The sequence below is a fragment of the Podarcis gaigeae genome (assembly GCF_964106915.1).
Source record: "Podarcis gaigeae genome assembly, chromosome: 3".
Lineage (NCBI taxonomy): Eukaryota > Metazoa > Chordata > Lepidosauria > Squamata > Lacertidae > Podarcis > Podarcis gaigeae.
In genome coordinates this window covers 1736404-1748514 of record NC_139680.1, presented here as the reverse complement: position 1 = coordinate 1748514, position 12111 = coordinate 1736404, and the positions used below count along the sequence as shown (strand labels likewise).

Genomic DNA, 12111 nt, shown 5'->3' with positions numbered 1-12111 from the left:
CAAGGCCACACTGAGCCATAAATAAATCCCCAACAAGATGACCATTCCACCATTAAAACTCTGGGGATTATTTTCCACAGCCCGCAGTTAAAAATCAAAGACACATATAAAATCCCCCCCCCCCAGTGCAATTAGCAGACCCTCGTCCTTGCAAATCTCATCTCACTACAGATCAAGTCCAAGAATAATTTATATAAAATCCATACGTTCGAGAGGGGAGGGTATAGAAAAGCATTGTAAAACCCTTTATAGAGCATAAATCAATGGCTCCCACATTTTTTGATATCAGATAACATCATAACGCCTGCACACGATTCTTCCATTTTGTGGGGAGGTGGTCAGAAAATAAAAGACCCTTAAAAAACCACGAAAGCAAACGTTGCCCCCCCCCCATCATTGTTCCTTACTGTTCTAAGAAATTTCGTGCTTGTTCAGTGTCATTCAGATACCTTCATAGCTCACGTCCAGTCCATTCGGTAGCTGGTTAGTTGCAGCCCATTATCATATGCTGCTTCAGGAGTGCCCCATAATTAATGCCAATATTCTGAATTCTTGAGAAACCATTCTCAAATCATGCTGCCAATGGATGGAGGCTGGTCCATGGCAGGGACACACTCCCAGGCAGAGATGTGAATAAGCGGCACCGCAGGATGAAGTGAACTCCCCAGAAACCCCCAGGAGCATTGCCAGGAATTTTGCCTCATAAATTCTGGCTTTCCCCTGCTTTCCCCAGAGGGCGGAGGAGAGCTAGCGCCATGAATCGTGGGTGTGGCCGGAAAGTGAGAACCTCTGCTTCTTCACGCCAGCATGGGAGGGTTTTGGCCAGGAGAAGTCCTTTGGCACTCGCACCTCCCTGCCTCCCACATTCCATGCTGGAGCGAGAGCCAGGTACTGAGATGACCTGCAAGTGAAGTCCATTCCCCCGTCCCTTGGGGTAACTTGCAAGGAAGATTTGCCCTCTGTCATCCTTGTTTTTTGTTCACCTGCTGTCAGGGGGGCTGCCTCCATTAAGGCAGGTGGGATTGGAAGCCCCTAACCCAGTCCCATAAACTAGTCTTAAAGGGGCGATGTCACCACACACAGCCACTCAGCCTAACCTTCCTCACAGGGTTGCTTAAGTTTTTTTGGCAAAGGTGGGATAAAAATGCAACCACCATCCAATACATACATACATACATACATACTATACTCCACATCAGCTAGTGAGAAAAGAGAAAAACAAACGGCTCCCATGTAATAACTTACTGGTTTAAAAGTATTGGGCTCAGGAAAATATTTGGGGTTTCTATGAATCCAATATGGAGACAAGGCCAGCAGGTCACCAGCAGGGATAACAAAATTCTAAAAGCAGAAGAACATGCTCTTAACAACAACAACAACAACAACAACAACAACAACAACAACAACAACAACATATTTATTTATACTCCACCCATCTGGCTGGGTTTCCCCAGCTACTCTAGACAGCTTCCAACAAAATATAAAAAATACAATAAAACATCAAACATTAAAAACTTCCCTAAACAGGGCTGCCTAATGCACACTTCAAACTCTGTTTCAACAAAGCCAGTCATTTATAAACATATTTATTTCACAAGAACACAACAGATAATCCTGTCTATATGAGGTCACTAATAAAGTGATGCACTTAGGTTATAATTGATTGTTAGCCAGCCCTAAACACGAAGATGTACTGTATTTGCTAGCTTTTATCTATGATGCCTTCATTAGAGTAGAATCACACATAAATTTCAGCATCCCTCATTATCTTCAAGACAGTGAAACAGGCTGGAGAGGGTGTCATTTGTGCTAAATAGATGACTTGACAGGAATTTCTATGTGTATCTATATGTTTCATATATTCAACAACATATTCATTTTAAAGATTATTGAATGAAGAACTGTGGTACACTATTACTGTCATTAACAAAACCTTACTTGAATTGTCATTGGAGCGATCACTTTCTTGATGATGGCACCTGGTGCCCTTAATCGTATTGTTTCCAAAATACACCACTTGATAAATGGGAACTTTTTTAGGTCATCTTCAGATAACTGGATGTTTTCTTTACCTGCAAAAGTCACATACAAAAGTCCAGTTACTGAAACACTGCAAGCTTTCCCATATCTTATGTGAATTCATAGTCATGCAAGTGGGAACTCTTAATGAGAGCAGTAGAACTCAGGTTAAGTATAATGAGAGAAAGATGGTGTGACTACGATCAAATTTTGGAGGAGAAGTTACAAATGTTAAACAGTTGAAACAATATTGATTCACTCTCCTCTCTGGCAGCCCTACCATATCAAATGTCTAGCAAACGCCCTATAATCCTACTCAACAAGTGGGTTGTCAACTGCAGTAGAGAGTTGGGCCTTGCTTGCTTGCTTGCTAGGTGGATGCCTTTGGCAGACCAACACTTAGTTCATTTGGAGCACTTGGTTCATAACAGGCACCCTTCTCCTTTTTTTACCCACTGTGGGTTTCACTCATTTGACATGACAAGGATTCAGGCATTTCAACTTGCAATAAATTAATTGATAAATTTGTGAGTTACCCAAAATACAATGAGTTCATGACAAGAGTTTTTATCTTATCTCCTTGGCAGCTTCCCTCATGCTTGGCAGGAAAATCCCATTGTTCAAGATAGCAGAACAAGTCATTGGCCTATAGTGTTAGAAAGTACTGTATTTTTCTGTGTATAAGACTAGGGGTTTTTTTACCAAAAAAATAAGGTTTAAAATTGGAGCATGTCTTATACACAGGTAGTGCTGAGGGGTGTTTTCTTAATTTGGAGTCTCCCAAAATATACATGGGGGCATCTTATTCATGAAAAAATATGGTATATTCTTCACAGATGCTACTGTATACCACTCCCTACACTCTTAGTCTAGAAGATATAATTTCTGGCACCTGTTACTTCTTGTAGCAGTAGGGACCTTTTATGTCTTAGTTTAGAGTTATGAATAGATTACAATATTCATAATTAATGCTGCCACGCACCCAAATAATTTTGTTTCTCTCTCTTTTCTTGCAATAAAAGAAAGCTTTGCTTTAGTCAGGTCTGGACCTACATTCTTGGGTTACACACAAACTATTCAGACCCATTCAAGGACAGTGCCTGGTTCATCTCTACCAAAAGTTCCCCCTCCTCTCAGGGTGTGTTTAAAGGGATACTTGCGTGACAGGTTGATACACAAGGTTTTCCAATAGACATGTATGTTTAATAATAGGCAGGATTTGACACTTCTGCACAAGCGTATTCTTCTGGCCAATTCCCATGTGATTAAAAAAACACAAAACTAAGATATGTGCGTAGATTAATCCCAGTTGGAACATAAGTGTAGTTATACAAATGTCTGCTTCAATATCAAGAGGTACCTGGGGCATATGTCTCAACACTAAAACAATAAGCATTTTGTGATCCTCAAATTGCATCCAATACCAATTCACTGCTTACTGCTATGTCTAAATTTGGTGAAATCCTTCAGATCAAAGCCTATGATAGATGCACATAGATGCAGATATGCAGACTGTTCCAAACACTTCCGATGTCATAGTAAGGCATTTAGGCATATTTACCTGATTTTCTATAAACCGGTTCTAGTTCATCCATGACTTTTTTGTAAACAGAAGGTTGAGATAGAATAAATGCTAGTGTCCAGAATGAAACCTAAAGAAAGACCAGAGGAAATGGTCATAGAATGACCTGAGGAAATTACACATTAACCCATAGAATTTGTTGTCACTGTGAGTGCTGGCAGACACTGCCTCAGATGTCTTTAAAGTGGGATTGGACAGATTCACATGGAATGGGTTTATCAATGGCTCCTAGTCTAAGTCACTAACCTGCTATATTCAGAGGTAGCAAGTCTCTGAATATCAGCAGCTATAACCCTCATGTCCTTTTAGCGGGCTTTCAGGAGCATCTCATTGTACACGATGGGACTAAACAGCCAGGACTCCTCTTATTCTCTTCCTAATGATTAAACAGTATGTACATTTGTTTGTTTGTTTTTAAAGTTCTTTTTATTATTATTATTTCCCCCCATTCTTTATGATCACACTTTCATCTAGGGATGTCGAATAACTTACAAAAAAAATCATTCAGTTGAAAATCTAACAATAACATGCATCAAAATCATCCTCCTATTAGTTATACATAACAGTATATACTTTTGCCCTACTCATTTATCCTATTTTTTTTTATCCCCCCCTTCCTCCCTCCCCTTTACCCCTCCCCCGAAAACTTGTTCTTTCTTCATATCTTTAACCATGTGCACAGATTATTCGTTCTAATTTGGATGCTTGGCTTGGCTTCACCCCGTGCTATCCAGTTCCTATAACTTGTCCTTTTATCCAAAATCTTTTGACATTTGTTTTCCCATGTATCTTCCGTCATTACCTGTTCAAATATATCAGATTGTATATATTTAAAAACATAGTCATTCCATTTTTCCATTGTCCATTTATCATTTTCTTTCCATCCTAATACAATAACAAGCATACCAGCTAAGATCATAATTTTATACCAATCTTGCTCTTTTTTCTATTTTACTTTTCTCCAGTATTCCTGAGATAAGCATTTCTCTATTGACTTCTATTTTAACCTGAAATTCATCAGAAATAACCTATATAATCTTTTGCCAATATTCCTTTACACAAATGCACTCCCATCACATATGTGCATATACCCTAACTCTTGACCACAATGCCAACACTTAGGACTCAATCCTTTAACTATATATGCCAGCTGCACCGGGGTTCTATACCATTTCAATAGGGATTTCCTACTTAATTCTTTATATTTATCTTATTCTTTTTATTTTATCTGTACTCTTCATCATCTCTTGGACCGTATTCAAATGAAACAGCCCTTCCTGCTCCCATTTATTCTGAATTATCCTTAGCATCCTTTCCTTACTTCTTATCATTAATTTATATACCATGCTTGCTATCCCTTTCTCTGTTAATTGTCTTTTGTTAAGTATTTCATCAATTACGCATCCTGACCTCATCATATCCTCTATTTTTTCCGTTTCTATTAATTTATATAGCCCTTGCACTTCCAACCAATATTGTTTTCCTACTTTCTCCAAAATGCTATTTTTTGTCCTTAACTTCATCTAACACATCTTTTAATTTATTAAATCCATGTTCTTCTAATTTCTTCCACCATCCAGGATCTGTATCACTCTTATCTATATATTTTAATGGAGCTCACTTTGAATATATAGGCATCCATTTCTTATTCCACTTCTTCCAAATTGCTGGAGCTATTTTCCTAGGTCCTGTCGTCTTCTTACATGCCATCTGTATATCTCTGATAAAGATCCCCTCTCTTCCTATTCCATTATTTCTTTCATTCTTCATCCTAACCATTTGATCTTATCATTATAAACAATATCTATTAAATATTTCAATTGGAACTCTTCATAATAAAATTCTAAATTTGATATCCCCCATCCCATCTCATCCTGAGGGGAGTAGTTTACTATATCTGGTGTTCTGGCAACAGTATGTATGTGATCTAGCCAAATGTAATTTTTATTAGACTCGACTGTTTTTGCTTCAGTATCTGAAACCGGAATGTATGGGACATAAAATCTGTGGGAGATCTGCAGTCAAACAATGCTCATAAGGACTGTATATGAAGGGGTTAAAGACCACAAAGTTCAAATTGCTAGACTAACTGATCTCACATCCCCTCTGAACGGTCTCATTAGGGAGGTGGTGGACTCTGCTTCCTTGCAGGTTTTTAAGCAGAGATTGGATGGCCACCGGCCATGGATACTTTAGAATCCTGAACTGCAAAGGGTTGGACTAGATGGCCCTTGGGGTACCTTCCAACTCTACAATTCTATGATTCTATGACATGCCTCATCTCAGCTACTTGCTGTTTTTTCTTAAATACTAAATATACTTAATATCTCTTCTTAACAATACACAATCATAAAATTGCATAACTGTGGTTGGATTACATATTTAAACTTTGCTTCTAGTCCCAGAGCTCCTCTTTGGCTGGCTGCCCGTGTACAGCAGGAAGAGAAAGTGACTCTGGGGTGCCCCTTCTCTCAAAGGGGCAGTCATTTGCTTTTCTACACAAGGAAGGGAAGATCATAGAATCATTGGGGGGGGGGGGACTTGACACAAGGCTGCTGTTTTCAATGTGTGTTCAGATTAATGCCTAGCCTCTAAAACAACCTGTTAAGGCATTATGCATAATATTCTTAAGGGTTCCGAGATGAAACGTTCATGTGTCACGTTACAATGGGATTCAGAATCTTTTGTTACTGAATCAATCTCTCCTGCAAATTTTGCCTCAGATGAAGGGGAGGAAGAACCCCAAAGGATAGTGCTTCCTTTATTTCCCGCTCTTAAGAATATGTTCTTGACAGCATCCTCAGATACCTATGGATTCTCCTCAAAAACTGTCGCCTAATCCAGAAATCCCACTTTAGTGAGACCCAGAGAAAGAAGTAGCATTCCCAGAATGCCTGCCTCACATACAAAAGCAGAGTGCTGTCCCTTGAATTGAGGATGGCAGTATCAGGTTCATGATTTGTGAGGCCCTGTGCACAGCCCATTTTTGTGGGGCGGGGCTGAATGTGCCTTTGCACTGTGGTCACCCCTCCCCAAACAATTTTTGCTGTAATCCAGGCAGAGGGGGAAGATTATGATAATAATGAGGCCTCTGAATTAGGTGGAAGCTCCTCCTCATGTGCGCAGTCCCTGACACTCTTCTTTCTATCTGGGTCCCATGATAACTTCCCAGGCAAGTCCTTCCCTCCAGAAAGGGAGAGAGGAGTGTTACGGCAAAATCTGAGTGCGAGGCTGCTCTGCCACCCAGCTCATCGGACTAAGTCCGTGGGTCCCTGCAGAGGAAAATGAGCTCAGCCGGAGACAGGAGCAAACTGCAGAAGATCCAAGTTTATTGCGCAACAGGTTCAAGGCGAGATTGAACAGTGAGAAAGGGGTGACATGAGTTTTTGAAACTCCCTCCATGTCCCAGAATACAGTGCAAATCACGTCATGAATACATCACAGAAAGGTGGGGTTACACAGATCAGCACTTCAGGAAGGTGGGGGGTTACACAGATCAGCACTTCAGGAAGGTGGGGGGGTTACACAGATTAACATATGGAGGAGGGAGGGGGGAATATGCAGAGCTGGAGATATGCACAGATAAACACTTCCTGGGGATGAGAAAACAATGGTCCCAAATATGCATAGTCTGCCACCTGACATTGTCTGGAGGAAAGGCTGATCAGAGCAATTTGAAAGGATTAGGGTCTTGACACCTTGCTTGAGGGATTATGCTGGACAGGGGAGGTGTGATGGAGTCCTAGAGTAATTGAGCAAACTGGCACGCTGATTTTCTATGAAGTCCCTTTTGACATTGACAATTGGAAATAAATTGATGTATTGTAGCGAAGAAGAAGGTGAAGAAGACATGCCCCCCCCTTCCGTAACAGGAGTTAAAATAATAACCAACTGGATTTGAAAGTGGGTGGGCCCTTCCAACTCCACCCTGGCTCTTTGTCTGCAGAGAGAGAAGAAGTTACACCAGTCTCTGCTTGCATCAGACCCCAACTTAGAAGGTTGCTTAATACCTTTCTTTCTATAAGGACAAGAGACTTACTCTTTTAAAAAATGTGACCTCAGGGTCTGGGGCCCCGGTTGCTGGCATGGGCCCTGGTGCAATTATTCTGATTTCCTGGTGTTCAAACAAATCACCTTACCAGTGCGGAACTTTAGGTTCCAGTATATTTTTGTACCTCTCCCATATTTCTAATATGGAGCTCCTGAAAATATGATTATCAAAACCCTTATGAGTTTTCTTCTTCTCCAACCATAAGTAGGCGTGCCAACCAAATCTATTATCGAAACCCTCTAGGTCCAATAGTTTGTTGTTTTTTAGTTTTACCCAGTCCCTTAACCAACAGAGACAAGACACTTCATAGTATAGTTTCAAGTCCGGCAGGGCAAAACCGCCTCTTTCTTTGGCATCTGTTAGTAACTTAAATTGTATTCTAGGCTTCTTGCCCTGCCAGATATATCTTGAAATCATTCTTTGCCACTCTTTGAACACGCTTGTTCCCCTGATTATAGGGATCGTTTGAAACAGAAATAGCATCTTTGGAAGCACACACATTTTAATCGTTGATATTCTGCCCCCAAAAGACAGTTTCATTCTACTCCAAGTTTCTAAGTCTTTCTTAATGCCATTCCACACCGGTATATAGTTGTTCTGATATAAGTCGATATTTTTGGGGGTCAGACAAATTCCTAAATGTTTTATCTTTTTAGCCACTTCAATCCCTGATTCTCTTTGCATTTCTTCTACCAGACTTTGATCTATGTTCTTAACCATTATTTTGGTTTTCCTCTTGTTTAACGTAAATCCAGCCACTCTACCGAATTGGTCAGAAATATATATGATTATTTGTACTCAGGAAATAATTCTAAACAATTTTCCCATAATTTTTTGAACTTTCAAGTAATGCTCAGTTGCATAAGTTCAGCAGATCGCAGTGGAAGGTGCTTGCCCTGCTTTTGAGCAATAAGGCTCAGCTCTGTTCTTTCCAGGCTCATCCCACACTTTAAAGCCCCATGTCCATATTTTTGGCTCTGGAGCCTTTCCAGGCAAAACCTGCTCTTCAAAGTTCAATTGGAGCAAATGGCAACCGGTGGAAAACACAAATTGACATTTGCTCAGATTAAGCACTAAACACCGCACTAAACAGTGCGGTTTTGTGGGGAAAGCTCTGGGGCAAAAAATCCAACACTCAGGCTTGGAGCTTTAAAGTGTGGACCTTTGCCTGGAAAGAGCAGGGCAAAAGGTGAGTGTGGATGAGCCCTTGAGCAACCAAATCTCCTCACAGTTTAAGGCACCACATTAAGGTGCTGCTTTCTGTTTATTCTGGCTAGGAAGAATGGTTCTTCTCCTAACTGGCTGGCATAAACAGAGCGTGCTGCCAGAAGAAAGAGTGGTGATGTCCTGTCAGTGAATATAAGGAATAAAACTCTAGTGGGACAAACTCAGAGGGTAGTCTCTCAATTTTAATTTTTATGTGGTTTTAATGTATATAGATACTGTTGTTGTAAACCACTTAAATGTTTTTATGATATGTAAAGGAAAAAGAAATACACCTCTCCCCCCACTACTCTCTTTCATTCCCACTGGGGTTTTCCCTTTCCTCACAATAATTAATGGAGCCATTACACCCCACAGGAGGAGAAAGAAAGATGCTCCCAGTTCATGCTGGTCAGTAAGATTGAAAGGACATGCCATGCTGGCCTTCATGAACAGGGTGCATTGAAAAAGAAGGAATAGTACTTACCACTGCCCCTTTTGTCACTACTGAAGAATTGCCAGCAGAATCAGGGAAGGCTTTCTGCTTGAGGCAGAACCACTTCTAATCCCAACTCTGATCACAGGGCAAGTACTTTCACTTTTATGAGAAGCCCTGCAGGATTTCTCAGAAGAGCCTTATGAAGTGTAGGTGGGTGCCCACAAGGCAAGATGCAGTGATAACAGCAAGAACCTTTATTGAACTACATAACTGGGAAACAGGGGCAAAGAAACTGCTTATATACATTCCTGAAAGCCTGGGCCACTCCCACTCCCAACGCGATTGGCTGTCTAAACTTCCAAGCTGCGAATCGTGACTCAGAGTTCAAGGGCCAATGGCACAAATCCTGAAATGTTCTGTGATTGGACATCATGTATCAAATCAGAATACAGGACCTCAGAATCCTTAGTCCAGACTCAAGCTCAGGCAAACACAGACCACTAAATAGATAGCACCTTACAAGAAGGGGGAAGATCCAATAAGGGCTTGCTGCAGGCCAGGATCTAAAGGATTTCTTAGGCATACAAAAGCACTTCTAAATACAGGGTGAGCTACTGTAGACTGGCTCACAGCTAACTCCCAGAAAAGAAAGAGCCATCTTTGGAACATCCTTCCACTCTGCTCAGGCAGTTTGTCAACTCATGATGCACTTAAGGCTAACCAGGATTTCCCTTACTATCTATCTCTATTTTCATTGAGGTGAGGATTAAATGACCACAATTATTTTTTGAAAAAAGTTTAGCATCTGTTTCCAGGTAGCCAAAACTGCACTTGGCCTAAATTTGCTCCCATTCAAGCAGGTTCCATAGAAGGGCCATGAGGCAAGCTCGCCTTGAGCGGCAGAAGCCCACCAGGCAGTGCCCCGTGGAGTCCTGCCACCTCTGAAGAAGCGGCACCCAGAGCAGCAATGGTTTCTGCAAAGATCTCACATAGCACATGAGAACTTGTGAGATTTCAGTGAGATCTCGCCAGAAGCCAGCACAACTGCTGGTGCTTTGTGAGTGCCGCTTTGCAATGCGGGTAAAGCAGGCTTCAGCAGTGGCGGGGGAGAGGAGCGTAATCAGAGGTGGGGCAGCAAGGTGGCACATTTACGTTTCTCCTCCGGTGGTAAAACAGGATGCACTGCCCCTGTTCCATAACGTCACACTAAGCTGACTCTGTGCTCACACCTCTTCACAGAATGCAGAGTCCCCTCTTTGTTGTAGTGTAAATCTAGCAAATCAAAAGTGAACTTTGCGCATACTAGTTAGGCTCCCCAACTAGCTACTGCAAGCAGTCTTGGATCCAATGACTACAGGAGTATGCCAGTTGGAGGGAAAACATGCCATCATATACGGTATGTTGTCTATGGATTACACCTATAATATTGTAGACATAAGCAACAGGAATCTGAGGACAGTCTAAGCTAGAACATGAATTTCTGGATAAATTTATATTGTCAAACAGAAACACTACTCCCTTACTTCAAAAAATATTTTGGAAGTTGGGTAGCATATTCAAAATCATCATCAAAGTTCTGATAGTGCTCCTCAAACTCCTTGACATTATCCCTGGTGGTCAAAAATATGTCTTTTCCAAACAGGGTGTTCACTGTTGATGGGAACATGATGTGCCTGCAAAGGGAGAAAAGGTATAGTTGTGGACTGAAGGAAAATAATGTTAGAATCCACTTGGAATGGTCAGCTGTTGGCTATACTGGTTTCATACAACTAAAGTAAAAATAGTAAAGTAAAAAGTAAAGTAAAAATAAGTGAAATAGATTGTAGTGGATAAACTTCTGCTGTATAGGGCTTTAAAGGTTAAAACCAGCACCTTAAACCTGATCCTGTACTCCACCGGGGGCCAATGCAGCTAGTATAAAAGGTAAAGGTACACCTACCCGTATGGGCCAGTCTAGCCAGACTCTGGGGTTGTGCGCTCATCTCACTCTATAGGTCGGGAGCCAGCGCTGTCCGCAGACACTTCCGGGTCACGTGGCCAGCGTGACAAGCTGCATCTGGCGAGCCAGCTGGTAAGCGGTCCCTATTTATCTACTTGCACCCGGAGGTGCTTTCGAACTGCTAGGTTGGCAGGCGCTGGGAGCGAACGACGGGAGCGCACTCCGCCGCGGGGATTCGAACCGCCGACCATGCGATCGGCAAGTCCTAGGAGCTGAGGTTTTACCCACAGCGCCACCCACGTCCCAATGCAGCTAGTATAGCACTGGGTAAATGTGATCCCACAGCGAAGATCCCGTAAGGAGTCTCGCTGCGGCATTCTGCACCCGCTGGAGTTTCTGGATCAGTTTCAAGGGCAGCCCCACATAGAGTGGGTTACAATAATCAAGCCTGGAGGTGACCACCACATAGATCACAGTGGTGAGGTCAAGGTGTGAGAGGTTAAGGGACCAACTGCTTAGTAAGGGACCAACTGCTTAGCTCAGCGGAGATGAAAAAATGCTGCCTTTGTTGTAGCTGTAACCTGTGCCTCCCTAAAAAGGGAGGTGTCGAAAATTACACCCAAATTCTTGTCGGAAGGTGCTGGCACTAGTTGCGCCCCTGCAAGGGATGGGAGTTGGCCCCACAACCCCATATCGTCTCGACCCAGTCAAAGGACCTCTGTCTTCGAAGGATTTACCTTTACCAAGCTCCCACGTAACCATCCAGCCACAGCTTCCAGACATCTGAACAGTGTGTCTAGGGCTGAGTCAGGGTGGCCGCCCATCAACAGATAAAGCTGGGTGTCATCAGGATATGTCATTCTAATACAGTGGTACCT

The 12111-nt window shown here is 42.1% G+C and overlaps 1 protein-coding gene across 1 annotated transcript in view; it reads right to left on the bottom strand.

Moving 5' to 3' along the window:
* CYP39A1 (cytochrome P450 family 39 subfamily A member 1) overlaps nt 1-12111 on the bottom strand; it is a 31190-nt gene that overhangs the window by 7625 nt on the left and 11454 nt on the right. Inside the window, exons 4-8 of the mRNA XM_083731746.1 lie at nt 10817-10967; nt 4404-4547; nt 3581-3671; nt 1939-2072; nt 1246-1341 (exon numbers count right to left, since the gene is read on the bottom strand). Of these exons, the coding sequence (XP_083587872.1) occupies nt 1246-1341; nt 1939-2072; nt 3581-3671; nt 4404-4547; nt 10817-10967 (616 nt within the window). The remainder of the gene's footprint in view (nt 1-1245; nt 1342-1938; nt 2073-3580; nt 3672-4403; nt 4548-10816; nt 10968-12111) is intronic.